The sequence below is a fragment of the Typopeltis vanoorti genome, chromosome 17, assembly GCF_054136105.1.
Source record: "Typopeltis vanoorti isolate ZY-2024b chromosome 17, IOZ_Tvanoo_1.0, whole genome shotgun sequence".
Lineage (NCBI taxonomy): Eukaryota > Metazoa > Arthropoda > Arachnida > Uropygi > Thelyphonidae > Typopeltis > Typopeltis vanoorti.
In genome coordinates, this window is record NC_143565.1 from 61,702,013 (window position 1) to 61,717,995 (window position 15,983).

At 34.6% G+C, this 15,983-nt stretch overlaps 1 protein-coding gene across 3 annotated transcripts in view; it reads left to right on the forward strand.

Annotated features, from left to right (window-relative positions):
- Positions 1-13,644, forward strand: part of LOC150097438 (uncharacterized) — an 857,342-nt gene extending 843,698 nt beyond the window's left edge. For 2 of the 3 annotated variants that reach the window (XM_090406999.1, XM_090407000.1), the window contains exon 23: positions 13,310-13,644. In XM_090406999.1, coding sequence (XP_090263125.1) covers positions 13,310-13,408 — 99 coding nt within the window. In that variant the 3' untranslated portion in view covers positions 13,409-13,644. Of the gene's footprint in view, positions 1-7,154; positions 7,212-13,309 lie in introns of all 3 variants that reach the window. The other variant, XM_090407001.1, reaches the window with a different exon arrangement.
- Positions 13,645-15,983: the final 2,339 nt, after the last annotated feature.

Here is a 15,983-nt window from a genome sequence, read left to right on the forward strand (position 1 = left end):
TCACACATTTCTGTTAACATATCATTCATAATCCTTGCTCTCTGCCTCATCTCACCACTGTTATACCTGGACATTTTAGTTTAGTTTCTCATCTTTTTTTTTTTTTTTTTTCAGTGTCCTTTTAATTGTTCCACAGATTTTCTGAAATGTCTTTATTTTTTCATCTATATCTTCATCTTGTAGATATGCTATTATGCAGCCTGAATACTTAAACTGTGTCATCTGTTCTATTATTTTATTTTCTATAACCATTTTTGATCTAACATGATCTCAACCTTTAAATGCCATGACTTTCGTTTTCTTTTGTGAAATTTTTAAATTGTATTGTTGGCTTATTTTGTGTAATTCGTAAACTGATTTTTGAAGGCTGTCTTCATTATCTTATAATATAATCTGCATCATATAGCATTGTACTGATAATAGTTCTTTTGGTTAAGTGGATACCTTGTTTTATTGTTATTTTCCATATTTTAATGATCAATATATATATATATATATATATATTGAACAGAGTTGGAGATAAGCTACATCCCTGTCTGATACCCTGATTTATTTCAATCCCTTCTGTTAATTTATCACCCAACTGTAACTGTATTTTTTGTATCTTTATATGTATAGCTTGTACCAAATGTAATGGATATCCTTGTTTTTTCATTATATTCCATAGTGTTTCTCTGTGTATCAAAGCTTTCTTTTGATACACATCTCGTAATCTGTAAAGGCCATATGAATCTCTAAATTAAATTCTCATCTTTTTTCAATAAGTTGTTTTAACATATAATAAATTTCGTTTAATCCTATATCCAGGTGTAAGCAAACAAAGTTTGCGCCTGAAGTATCTTAGGACTGAGGCAACTCATGTTAAAGGTGGACTAAGCTCTCATCACTTGTCTTAGTATCTCCAATAATGCAAAGCACATCTCCTTGCAGACATGTATAATGCTGTGCATTAAAGGAGGGACCACTACCCAGAATGGTTTCACCTTTATTGAGGTCTCATCAATGGGAGCCAGAAGTGGTGATACTAAGGTGAAAGTAATATCTTCAGTCCTGAAGATACTTCAGGTGCAAACTTTGTTTGCTTACACTTGGATAAAGGATTAAATGAAATTTATTATAGTCTAACCAAGTGAAAAAAAACTACCAACATCTTTCTCTAATCCAGAGTAATTTAATAATAAGGTGAGACACCTTGTGGCAACTCATATAGGTAAATATGACTTCTCCATTACTTCCCCCCTTAGTATCACCACCTCTGGCTCCCACTGACAAGACCTCAATAAAGGTTGAAACCGGTCTGGGTAGTCACCCTTCCCTTAATGCATAGCATTATACATGTCCGCAAGGAGATGTGCTTTGCATTATGGGAAATACTAAGACAAGTGTTGAGAGCATAGTCCACCATTACCACGAGTTGCCTCAGTCCTTAAGATACTTCAGGCTCAAACTTTGTTTGCTTACATTTGGATAAAGGATTAAAGGAAATTTATTATAGTCTTACCAAGTGTGGAAAAAAAAAAAATTCCAACATCTTTCACTAATCCAGAGTAATTTAATAATAAGGTGAGACACCTTGTGGCAACTCTTATAGGTAAATATGATTTTTCCGTTACTTCCACCTTAGTATCATCACCTTTGGGTCTGGCTCCCACTAACAAGACCTTAATAAAGGTCGGAACCGGTCTGGGTAGTGGCCCTTAACTCGAGGATTAAACGAAATTTACTATAATCTAACCAAGTGGGGAAAAAAAATTCCAACATTGTTTTAACATTCAAATACTGTCTATACATGATCTTCCATGTCTGAACCCATTTTGATCTTCTGAGATTATATTGTTTACAATATTTCTAAGTCTTTTATTCAGGATTTCACTGTAAATTTTGTATCCTGTTTTTAATAAACTTATTCCTCTGTAATTTCCAGAATCGTCTCCTTTCTTAAATACAGATATAATCTTAGCTTTTAACCAATCTGATGGAATGTCACGTTTCCTCCAACATTTATTTATTAGATTTAAGAATCTGTGATGTAAATGTTCTCTGCCATATTTCCAAAGCTTTCTATTTATGCCATCTAATCTGGTTGATTTTATATTTCTTGATACCTTTATTGCTTCTTCCAATTTTATTGGTTCTATATCAGTACTGATTTCATCATTATTATTTTCTGTTATTAAATTTGGATCATATCATAAATTCTTATAATGTTCAATTTATTGTTTCTTTTGTATTATGTTGATTTGTGCTGTATCTCTTTCTTCGTTATTTAATTTCCTTCATATCTTGTAGGCTATGTCTTGTCTTCTTTGTATGTCTTCTTCTATTTTATTAATAAATCTGTCCAAAGAATCTTGGCAAGCTTTCTATACTATGCATTTTTGGAAATTATGGAGACAACTACCATGTTTGAATAAAAACTTTAGTTTAATATTACTAAAATTTTACAATTTGACGTTTCGACTTTTATGTCAAGGTCATCTTCTGGAGCGTACAAATATACACAAGAAACAAGCTATACTACAATCATACTGGTTCGTTAAAGACACTGACTAACCGCTACCACAATTGTTGGCCTGACCTCTGGTGAAAAAAAAAAAAAAAATTATACATCAACGCTAGAGTCCTATTATTTGTGTTGTCTACTATATACATATATTAACATCATTCCAGCCAGTTGGAGTGGAATGGTTTCTAATACTAGCAGATTGGCTAGAGTCCTGACTTATGTTGAATCTTTCATATTAGGTTGGCTGAATGTGTGCCATCCAGATCCTTGGAATTTTCATACCATCTTTATTGTTGATATTTGGGTGGTTTATCAGGATTTCGCAGGATTCTTTAAATTTTCTTTCGTACCATCTTTTTGTGCGGTGTAAGGAGCAGGTGCTTTTCCAGTTGATTTGGTGTAAGGTGTTAAGTGCATGGTCTGAGAGGCCTGCTTCACCATAATGGTTATATTTAATGTGTCTAATGTGTTCTTTCTTGCGTATAGGGATTGTCCGTCCTGTTTCACCAATGTACGGTAAGTTACAGGTGCAGTGGATGCAATCGACTCCAGGATGTGCTAGTGGGATGAGAGGATCCTTAGAGGAGCTGAATATGGTTTTAAGTTTAGTGGGTGGTTTAAAGGTGGCATTGAGGTTATAATGTTGTAGGATTCTGTTGATTTTTTCTGGTAACCCTTTAATGTATGGGATGGCTATGGTTTTACTGTAATCTAGATTCGTTTTTGTTGTGGTTTTATAGAGTAATTTATTGACTATTTTTGTTATAGCCATTGTTTATGAATGTGTCACTAATGATTTTTAGTTCTTGTTTCAGGGCTTGCTGGTTAGAGCAAATAGTTGTGGTTCTGTTTTTAAGGGTGTTTATGACTCCATATTTTTGTGCTGGGTGGTGGTATGAATTCGCATGTATGTATTGGCCTGTGTGTGTCGGTTTTCGGTAGACCGTGAAGGATAGACTGTCTGAAGGAAGACGTGTAACTAGTGTGTCTAGGAACGGGAGCGAATTTTGATTTTAGATTTCGATGGTAAATTGTATGCGTTCGTGTTGTTTGTTTAGGTGGCTGAGGAATGTGTTTAGCGTTTGTCACCCGTGCGGCCAGATCGCGAACACGTCGTCAACGTATCTGTGCCAGATTGTCGGGTCGAAGCGTGGCGGAATCAAGAGCCCTTTGCTCAAAGGTTTCCATGTAGATGTTCGCGATTGGGGGGGATAATGGTGAGCCCATGGCTGTAGCTTCCTTTTGTAGGTAGAATTTGTTTTGCCACACGAAGTAACTGGACTTTAGTACGTGGGCAAAGAGGGCCGTAATATCGGGTGGAAATTTGTTCTGTAGTAGGAGAATTTTGTCCTTGATGGGAACATTAGTGAAAAGGGCAGAAACGTCAAAACTGACTAATAAGTCGTCTTTTTCGAGTGTTATGTTTTTGATTTTGTTTATAAAGTGTTGTGTGTTTTTTATATAGGAGGGGGAATGACCTACCAACTCCTTGAGTGTTGCCGCTCATTTCTTGGCTAGGTGGTAATTGGGACTGTCTATTCCTTCCACTATTGGTCGAAGGGGCACATTTTGTTTGTGTATTTTCGGAACCCCATATATTCTGGGGGGGGGGGGGCGTAGTGGGGTTTGAGTTTTTTAACTGTGTCTGGTGGCCAAGAAGTGACGGACTTTAGTAGTTTTTCTGTTTTGTCCTTTATCCTTTTTGTTGGGTTATAATTTACCATTTTATATGTGTTGTTATCAGCTATTAATTGGTTCATTTGCAGTATGTTGACCTGTCAAGGACAACAGTGGCACTGCCTTTATCAGCTTTCGTTATTATTATGTTTTGTTTGGCTTTTAATGATTTAATTGCTGCTAATTCTGTTTTAGTCAGGTTGTTCTGTATGGTTTTCTTGGTATTTAGGACATTACTGGTTTCTAGTCGTATTTTGTCTGCTATGTTGTTAGGTAGGGATCTGATGCCTCTTTCAATGTGGCAGATAAAATCCAATTTGTTTACCTTTTTAGGCGCTATTGCGTAGTTCATTCCTTTATTCAGCAGCGTGAGTTCGCCGTTGTTCAGGGTGTGGCTTGATAGGTTAATCACATGGTTCTTGCTTGTCGGTGGTTGGTCGCTCCTTGTCTCCCTTGTTTGTTGTTCATTGTTGTTTCTCGGGGAAGAAGTCCTCTGATTGGCCGCCATATTTTGCCGTTGTTTCAACCTGTGGAATTTTTTCTTGATTTTTTCTTTATTCTTTTCCAGGGTATGCTTGGCCGAATTATCAGTAATTCTTTCAAGTGTTTGTAGAATGTCTTGATTAACATAGTTCGATAGTTCTGATTGTAATTTAGAAACTAGATTTTCTGTTGTAGCTAGGTTTCGGTGGGCTGTTTGGATCTGTTCTATAAGCATTGCTTTTTCTGTGCGGTCATAGATACGGAGTGCCTTAGCAGACGTAAATTTCTTTTTTAGCCTGATGCAGATCGGAATGAGGTTATTGTCTCTGCATCTTTTTAAAAAGGCCAGCCGATTGATCAGGAGAGAAATACGAATCTTTACTTCGTGTGGCAAAACAAATTCTACCTACAAAAGGAAGCTACAGCCATGGGCTCACCATTATCCCCCCCCCCAATCGCGAACTTCTACGTGGAAACCTTTGAGCAAAGGGCTCTTGATTCCGCCACGCTTCGACCGACAATCTGGCTCAGATACGTTGACGACGTGTTCGCGATCTGGCCGCACGGGCGACAAACGCTAAACACATTCCTCAGCCACCTAAACAAACAACATGAACGCATACAATTTACCATCGAAATCGAAAACCGAAATTCGTTCCCGTTCCTAGACACGCTAGCTACACGTCTTCCTTCAGGCAGTCTATCCTTCACGGTCTACCGAAAACCGACACACACGGGCCAATACATACATGCGAATTCATACCACCACCCAGCACAAAAATATGGAGTCATAAACACCCTTAAAAACAGAGCCACAACTATTTGCTCTAACCAGCAAGCCCTGAAACAAGAACTAAAAATCATTAGTGACACATTCATAAACAATGGCTATAACAAAAATACTGTCAATAAAATACTCTATAAAACCACAACAAAAACGAATCTAGATTACAGTAAAACCATAGCCATCCCATACATTAAAGGGTTATCAGAAAAAATCAACAGAATCGTACAACATTATAACCTCAATGCCACCTTTAAACCACCCACTAAACTTAAAACCATATTCAGCTCCTCTAAGGATCCTCTCCTCCCACTAGCACATCCTGGAGTCTATTGCATCCGCTGCACCTGTAACTTACCGTACATTGGTGAAACAGGACGGACAATCCCTATACGCAAGAAAGAACACATTAGACACATTAAATATAACCATTATGGTGAAGCAGGCCTCTCAGACCATGCACTTAACACCTTACACCAAATCAACTGGAAAAGCACCTGCTCCTTACACCGCACAAAAACATGGTACGAAAGAAAATTTAAAGAATCCTACGAAATCTTGATGAACCACCCAAATATCAACAATAAAGATGGTATGAAAATTCCAAGGATCTGGATGGCACACATTCAGCCAACCTAATATGAAATATTCAACATAAGTCAGGACTCTAGCCAATCCGCTAGTATTAGAAACCATTCCACTCCAACTGGCTGGAATGATGTTAATATATGTATATAGTAGACAACACAAATAATAGGACTCTAGTGTTGATGTATAATTTTTTTTTTTTTTTCACTAGAAGTCAGGCCAACAATTGTGGTAGCGGTTAGTCAGTGTCTTTAACGAACCAGTATGATTGTAGTATAGCTTGTTTCTTGTGTATATTTGTACGCTCCAGAAGATGACCTTGACATAAACGTCAAATTGTAAAATTTTAGTAATATTAAACTAAAGTTTTTATTCAAACATGGTAGTTGTCCCCATAATTTCCAAAAATGCATTCGAATCACCGTGCAAGCCTAAAAGAAAGGTTTCTATACTATGGTTTTCTCTATATTTCTTTTGTTTTTGTATATTTCCTCTGTTTCCTTTATGTGTTTTTGAAGGGGTATGCATACCATTTGGTTTTCTTTTATTGCATTTTCTATATCTGTGTTCCAAATTTTTAATGTGTTTTTTTTTTTAATATTTTATTTTTCTTTCTAAGTATTTCAGGGGCTGCTTTATGGATGAATTTTATTAAAGTTTTCCATTCTTATTCTATTAATTCACTGATTTGGGCTTCTTTTAGATAATCTGTTAATCATGATTGATATAGCATTCTAATGCTTTCTTCTTTTAATATATACATATACAAGTAACCCTTGTATAATGGTACTTATACAGCACGATTTCGATATAATGCAGTCTACAAATTGTAGTAACCCTTGTAACAAATTGTAGTAAACCGCGTGGTAATTATGCAACGCGGTTTTGATATAAAACGGTCTACAAATTATAGTAATCCTTTATCTTTTCATATATTTTTCAACGCGCAACTTAAAAATCAAATTTTATCTTCTTTAAATTTGCGTCAGCCCATATTGCGCATGTAGTTATAAGTAGCGAATTTATATTAGGGGAAATCCCCTTTAGCATGCATGTACGTCAATTGTTTACCATATAAAGTATTTATTATTGAAAATTGTCTTCGTTTTTTTCCAGGAAAGTGCATTAAAAATCATAAGTGTGTTAATCTCAAGCTGAGCACTTTATTTTTTGGTGAGTTACATACAATATGTAATGCTTTTTATGTAAAAAGAAAAATATTTTTATAGTAATGGCCACTTAGAGGGGCTTCTGCGATATACGTGTTTGTTAATAGGGATAAACCCACCCACTGTAAACTGCCAAGGTAACAGTTAAGCAAGACTGAAGATACATTCAGTTTCGATCAGCACAAGAGATTCAATCTTAGCGAACTTCTTCATAAGTGCTCCAATCTCTTCAATTTATGAGGAAATAGATTTAAATGAGGAGGAATTGATACAATTAATAGATGACGTCGAACCAAAATGCGGGGAAAGTTCTGCAAAGATTTTGATCGTGATGAATCCGTTAAAGAATTCAGTTTAATGAATTAGCAGAAGGATTGGACTTGGCATGAAAGTTATTTTTGGGATAATGATCTCTCAATGGAGTGCTCCAGAAAATTCACAAGACAATTAGATATTTGTTCAGTTCCATATTATGAACTTAATAAAAAAATTGTAGCATAGTGGTAAGCAAGGTCTTATTATTGACTTCTTGATAACTAAACCAGCAGAAGTATGAAATGAGAATTATACTAATGATATCCAAGAGATTTCAAGTGATGACGACGTCCGGACACTCGTAAATAAAGAACATCTATGAAATCTTCGTTTTGAAAACAGTGATGATGATTAAAATATGCACTTTATTTTATTTTGCCTAAACATTTATGCATTATGCGCAATGAAGTTTACGTACAATTTATAATTTTATATTACGTATTTGTTTCATAGTTTATGTTTTCTTAACTTATATGAATTACCTGAATTAAATAAAAATATTTTTTGTTGGATATGTCATTGTTTATACAATCTTAAAAAAAATGATTTCGGAACCTAACCCTACTTTTTCTAAGTGATCTGAGTCTCGCATAACGTGCCATTTCTATGGAACCTAACATCCGCATTATAGGAGGGTTACCTGTACTTTGTATACTTGTTCTATTTCTTTTTTTTTTTTTTTCATATTTACTTCCTTTCTCTATTTGGCTAGTATTTCTATTTTAGAAACTACTAAGTAATGATCTGAAAAATTTCACTTCCTCCATAAACATGTACATCTTTCACTCGTGGAGCTAGTTTCTGATTAGTAATGATATAATCAATTATAGATCTTGTTCCTCTGCCATTCCAAATATATTTTTTTATTTTTTATTTTTTTGGTTATTATAAAAATTATTGAAAGTTAAGAAGTCTAATAATTCTTGACCATTGTTATTCATGCAAATCTCTCCATATTTTCCTAAGACATTTGGGATTGGATTATTTCCAACTCTAGCATTAAGATCTTCTGCTATTAATATATAGTCATTTTTATTACATTTATTTAACTGATTTTGTAGTTCATCATAAAACTGTTCGGAATCCTCTTTCCTACCTTTTTCAGGGGCATATATTCCTATGATAAAATTTATTACTTCTATTTGGTTTTAATAATTTAACTGCTATAATCCAATCATTTACAAAATTGTACTTTCATGTTCTATTTTTCAATTTATTACACAGGCCTGCAAAATTGAAGTCATGAAAAGTTGTCTGGAAATTATTAACTGTTTCTGATTTATTTTTGACCGATGATTTCAAATATCACTTCCATTTTTCTCTATCACATAAGGATTTTTCACAAAATGGATCTCAGTATTACAGTAAAATAGCTTTAAAACCCATTATATTAAGTAAAATAACAGTATTTAAAATTTTCCGTAAACATTTTTGGAATGAAAGTATTGGAGAATTTTTTTTAATTAAAGTAATTAAAGATCAATCTTTAGTACATACGTTATATTTCATTGTGGTGTCTTTTTCTTTTTCCTTCAAAACTTCTCTGTGAAATTCTTTCCCCCGGTCGTCTCTGTGCAACATCCAATAAAAGTCTGCCATCATGTTGACATTCCACCTGTCTTGATACCTTCTTTCTATCTCATTGATCTCTTGGTGGAATCGCTCTCCTTGCTCTTCGTTGACAGTTCCCAGTTTCTCAGGAAAGTAGTTTAAATGAGAATTGAGAAAGTGCACTTTTAAGCTCATGGAGCATCTCAAATCCTTGAATTTCTGTAACATGTCTTCCACAATCATTTTATAGTTAGGGTCCTCGTGATTTCCTAAAAATTTGGTCACCACCTCTTTCAAAGCTTTCCACACTTCTTTTTTCAACAGTTGCCATTTTTCTTCAAACAGTTTGTCCTATTAAATGAATATATAAGTTTCTCCTGATGTCCGGACCGATGAAAATACCTTCTTTCAGTTTTGTTGTAGATAATATCGGAAATTTTGCACAGGTGTATTTAAAACACTCTCCTTCTTTTGACAAAGCCTTGACAATTTGCTTCATCAATCCCAGCTTTATGTGAAGCGAGGGTAAAAGGATTTTTTCCCGAGCAACCAAAGTTTCGTGTAACACAGTTTTACTTCCAGGTTCTAACGTGACTCTTTCTTGCCATTCCTTCTTGATCCAATGTTGCTCTCAGTGTTGGCTGTCCCACTTGCACAAAAAGCACGAGTATTTGGTGTATCCTCTTTGTTGTCCCAAAATCATAGATATGACTTTAAGATCACTGCAAACTGTCCATACATGATCATTGTACTTAAGTTTGCTGAGAATGAAGGCTAAATTTTCGTATTGTTCTTTCAAATGAATGGAATGTGCTACTGGTACTGAAGCATACTTATTGTAATTATGGAGAAGCACAGCTTTGAGGCTTCTTTTTGAGGAATCGTCATATTTTATGTTGAATTTGCTTATCAGTCTGGGAATATCGCTGCAGTAAACTAAATCACCTTCCTCTGAAAAGTAAGGAAGAAAATCTCTTTTTCTATATCTAATCCATGAGAAAGAAGTGCCAGGGGCTAACAGATTCTTTTCATTTAGTCTCGAGCCCAGCAGCTCTGCAGATTTCTTAGGAAGACCTGAATCTCTGACCAAGTTGTTTAAATCGATCTGTGAAAAAAGTTCAGGTGTGCCACTATCTTTGTATTCGTCATCATTGAAATCTTCAACTTCTTTGTTTGAATCGCTGCTGAGTGGTTCTTCTAAAATTTGTGGAGGTATTTCAGGACCATGTTCCACTGGGCATATTGCAGGTGGTAAATTAGGATAGGAAATGTCTTTTTATTTTTCATATTAAAACCTCGAACAGTCAAAGAGCAGAAGTAACAGTCATCGGTATGTTTGCAGGGGTTCCCTGCAACCATACCATGGGAATTCCGAAACTGAAAGATTTTTGTTCTCCCTTCAACCACCTACTAAGTTCTTCTACACAAATGGAACATATTATCTGCAGCGCCCATGACTTATCTAAGTCACCAAGTTTCATCCAAAAATTATTATTATTATTCAGGCCTCAATGGAGTCAAAAGACTCATCGTGGGAGGTCCTTCCTAAAAAACACAAAGTCTATCATACCACTCCTTAAACTCATTGACCGTTCTCGCTCTCACCACTCCATCAGGTAATGCATTCCATGGTTCAACCATCCTCCATGCAAAGAAACTACTCCGCACCCTCTTGCTGACAGTTTCCTTTCGTAACTTCCAGGGATGGCCTCTTGTCATCACTCCTTCCCGCTGTTCAACCAAACGAAAGAACTCCCCAGTGTCAACCCTGTAACCACCTCTCAACAAATATGCATAATACACTTTTTTTTATGAAATCTGTAATGTTTCTTCATTGTTTTTTTACCACTAACACCCCGCATATGTAACAGAAAATGTTAGGTGAATTTTTGCGACCTCTTGAAGCCATTATAAACACCACTTAAAACACAGTTAAGCGAATTTTAACGAATGACATCAACACTCTTACAAGACACTACATAAAAACATTAAAAAACCACTTACACATTAAATTAAATTTTCACACTAACTTAGAAAATATGCCAATTTTCAGAAATATGATAACCTTGGTAGTCAACAACTAAAGAATCACACAAGAAAATGTGTCTGTGACAACAGGAAAGTCATCCGTTATCTCAGTGAATCAGATTCAAAGTAGCTTATCATCATGAGAAGTTGTATGGAAATTTCTTTATTTACCATAAAAAGGCACTTCAAAAAAAAAACACTTATGCAACTAATTAGCTGTAAATAAAGGAGAATGAAAATAAATACCAATGCACTAAATTTAAATCCAAATACTACTAATAAAAATGATAAAATTAGAAATTGGGTAAAATTGGTGGGTGATGGAATTTTTTTACTATTTTTTCTGAACTCAGCACTAAAAATTTATAAGAATCAATTATTACTTTTCAGACAACTTTTCCATTGCAGGCCTGTGTTATCGATTAAAATTGCCAGCCTGGTTAGCCGAGTAGTTAGTGCATCCTCTCTTCAGCCAAAAGGCTGCAGATTCGAATTCCAACGTGTGCATGGATGTTTGTGATTGTCTGTGAAAATACTGGTGGTGTTGATGGGTGGTAGATGGCATTGGTGTAGATGATGATGATGGTAGTTGCCATTTGTTACATTTGATGGATTGAGTTGTGGAGACAGAGAGTCGTAGAGTAGGTGCCCTCCCTTGATGAGTACAAGGACTCATCAAGGGAGATGTTATGTAATAATAATAATAATAATAATAAAATGGCCACAACACTAGAAACTCTGATATGTTGGTCTACTCCACTATATAGCATAGTAAAACCATCTATATCTTTTATTCCCTTTGATTTCTTTTTTGTTTCTGTTATCACAGCTATGTTAATATTTTTAGTTGTTTTACTAATTCTATTTCATTTGTTGTTATGCTTTGTACGTTCCACGTAGCTACTTTTAAAATGTCCGTGATTCCTATTCAGTTACCTTAATTCTTACTTGGTCATTTTTCGTTGTTTAAGTCCAATGAATTTTTCAGTTCATGCATTAGTTTTATGCAAAATCCCCAACTATGAGGACCAGGGTTCTCTCTTAGTGTATCCCCTACCTCTTGACCTGTCCAGCTAGGAAGCCCTATCAATAGCTTAGCTATCACTGGCATAGCTCTTGAGGTCATTGGTGCTCACAAGCCTCCTTATCGCATCAAGGTGGAGATGCCATTAAGGAGGTGAAAAATGATAATAATTTAATTTATACAAACACATTTGATTATATATTCTGTTTATGTGTGGATACTAGTTTGCTTAACTTAATTTTTTCAGATTTGCTTTTTGTACATAATATGATATTTACTAATTTATCTCTTTTATGGCCTTTGTTGTCCTTGCTCCAGTAAACCTGTAACCAACCAGACAACTGACAAAATCACAGTACTTAGTATGTAGTTTTAATCAACATGTCAGTGTTCTCCACCTCATCTTTGCCGTAGTCTGTTACGTGACCAAGAATGAGTTCCCACAGCTGTAGCTGTGGGAACTCATTCTTGTGGGAAATTCTGTCTTACCATCTGTATTTTCCTGATATCTCGCTATCTGATTATGGTCTTTCTTTTATCACTAGGTAATCATATGCACAAGCAACAGTTTCAAGATTGAAAGACATTAGAAACTGAGTTGATTGATTTTTTTGCTTCTCAAAATCAGTTTTTATAAGAGCAGTATTTATAAAGTTATCTTTTTTTGTAAGATAAGGTTATTGGTTATGAAGGTGGTTTTTTTATGAATGAAGTTCTCTTGTTCGTTTTTACTGATGTTTTTATTTTATCCTGAAAAAAAAAAAAAACGTTTTTTTTTCTTCAAGTCACAGAGAATAATATCTTGCTGTAGAGACCAGATGTCATACTTTTTTAAGCCACTTTATGCTTTCAGTAAGGAAACATTATAGTTTTACACCAGGTCATGAAAAAATCATTTTAACTAGAAATGTTTATAAACATATATATACACAGTGGAATTTAAATCTGCAACTTGTAGGTTGAATAAGCAAAGCAGAGCATCCAGGCTAAAAAGTTACATATAAACTTTTGTGTGTAGATAGGTTAGTATCATAATGTATTATAGTTGCTAGATTTTTTTAATGTTATTTCAAAACTGCAATGCGTGTTGGATTTTTTATTATTTTTTTTACATGAATTATTTAAAATCTGTTAAATATCTTTCTGAAATATTTTAACACCCAGCACTTTATTTTAACCTCTAGGTAGATGGGGTCGATTTCACAAGATTGTCTCATGATAAGGCATCAACAGTGCTGCAAGCAAGTGGACCTGCCATCTCAATGATGGTGTCTAGGGATTGAAAATGCAGTTCAAGTTTAACTCATTCTCTGGACTTCCCATATATTGTAGTCAGCACCTCTTGTGTTCATACTTGGTTTAAACTTCACCAGCCAGCCTCCAGGTGCCTTTTGGGGGAAGTAAAATGTGCCTAATCGTTGCACATGCAAATTCCTAAAGGGTGCTTTTTTTTAGTTTTGACGTGTTAGTGCAAGAAAGTATAGGAGGAGCTGTTTTCTAAATGATATACACAAATTGAAACTAAGCTGTTAAGAGCAAGACTTTTTAGAAATCTAGATATTTCTGTTGTTACATTACAGAATGTTATACATAGATAAAATATCATAGACATTTGAATATTAAGAAATATTAATTTGTTTTGATTAATGTAGCATAGAAAATTCACTGCTGTCACATGATAGCATGGTTAGAAAATTCATACAGTTTTTGACCTTATTAAAGATTGTCATAGATTTATGAACATTTTATATATTTCTTGTTGAAATTTCCTAGCTCTAAAGTAAATATATGATTGAAATGTCAGATTTGGTCTATTTTTACATATAAATAAAATGGTTTTCATTTTACATTTTGGGAAGTAATAAATAACATTGATCTAGGTGGATTTTAGCTTGGAAATTCTGCAGCATATGACATTATTATCTGTTGATTACTTATATATTCTGGCCTGTGTGCGGGTTATATATCTGTTCTGTCTGTGATAATTCATCAGTTCTTTCCTTTATTTGATTATTCATGCAGAAAAGCTCTGTGAATAAATTTTGCACATTGCTTTTATGCTTCATTCATAACGAAACAATTTGAAGCAGTTGTGTTGCTTTTCTGTGTAGAGTGGTTTAAATCTTGAAATAAATAGACTGATTTTAGGACTGCTTATAAATTTCATTGGCATTAACTCAAGGTCATAAAAGATCTAGACAGTGTTTTGATTTGAGCACCCACAAGGATCTGTAATTTTTAAATTCAAAGTCATCTTCTAATGTCAGAGATTATTCTTATTTATATGTGTTCACAGAAACACTGTTACCCAGTCTGACTGGACTGGTTGTATACTCTAAATTGCCCACCATTTGTCCTTCAGTATGAAACCTGCATTCAGCAGCTTACTTAAATTTTCTATCCTCAAATGATGGAGTAAGGGACTTGATGGCAGCATATCCTGTGATCATTATTTATTGAATAGTCCACTTTTACTCATGCTATCTGAGAAGTGATAGTGAATGTCCCTCGTGCACATTAGGGACACTCACCATAACAAGAGACAGCTTCCTCATAGTACAAAATACCAGGCATTAGTGTCCAGTTACGGGTAAATCAAGCCTTTCTTACTACTTAAATCAGAGGAAATTGGGATATTTTTGTGTCATATCTTTAGGGGATCTTTTCAGGTCTGAAATAACAGCTGCTTATAAAAGGAAGATTTGCCTATTTTGCTAGAGCAAGAGAGAAAAGGAGATCAAAATGCACCAAGTATTGAAATCTACCACCCAAAAACATTTGCAAATGTTCATGGTACAATGTGATTCAAACCCCATACAGCCTAGTGGTTAGAGAACAGAGATGCCAGCCAGTCCAACAATATGTGCTATTAAGATAATTTTATGCTGTATTTTCTCTTGATCTCTCTCTCTCTCTCTCTGTGATCTTCATGAGTATACCATCCAAGAACGATAAGAAACAAGTTATATTCTAAACTGGATTTTTGGATGTGATGTTATATAATGTTTCCATTGTGATAAGTTCTGCTTACTTCATCAGAATTCACTGTCCTGTTATTACCTAACTAAGTTATAAGAAGCTGTTACTGGTCAAAAACTGGTTACAAAACAGATCATTTGGCCTAATACATAAAAGGAAGTTGATATATAGTCAGACCGTTGTAGGAGTTGCATTCCACAAAGTCTACACAACACAACACAAATTTTACATAAGTTGGATTAAATTTATGTATTCATAAATTACATATATCAATAAACACTTCAGAAACACATTCATTTAACGTCACAGTAAACTAAAGACAAAAAATAACTTTATGCGCAACAAGTGAAATAAATCGCAACAAATACATAGATCTGCGGTCTCTAGTCTTGGCTCAAATGTTTTATTTCTATCCAAGCTCTCAGATCCATAAGTTAAAATTGCTTTGAACACTGTCTTGTATACAGCTAATTTATTGTTTTGACTAATTTCTCTCTTATTCTATATCCTACCATACCGGCTTTGTTGATTCTGTTGCCCATTTCCACATTTAATTGACCATCTTCACTAAAAATTGTGCCTAAGTAGCTGAAATGTTTTACTTGTTCTATAGGATCTCCATTCAATGTTTCTGCCTATTTTCATTGACTTTGTCTTGTTATTACTGAATTTCATACCAACTTTATTACAACAGTTATTCAATCTAGTCAGGGAATATTGCAGATTGTACTGGGTTTATTGAAAAGTATAACATCATCTGTATAAAGAGCTGAGATTAACATCTCCAATTTTTATATCAGGTTTAATACTGCTTTCCTTCATAATGTGATCCATATACACAATGAATAACAGAGGGGATAATGCACATCCTTGTCTGAC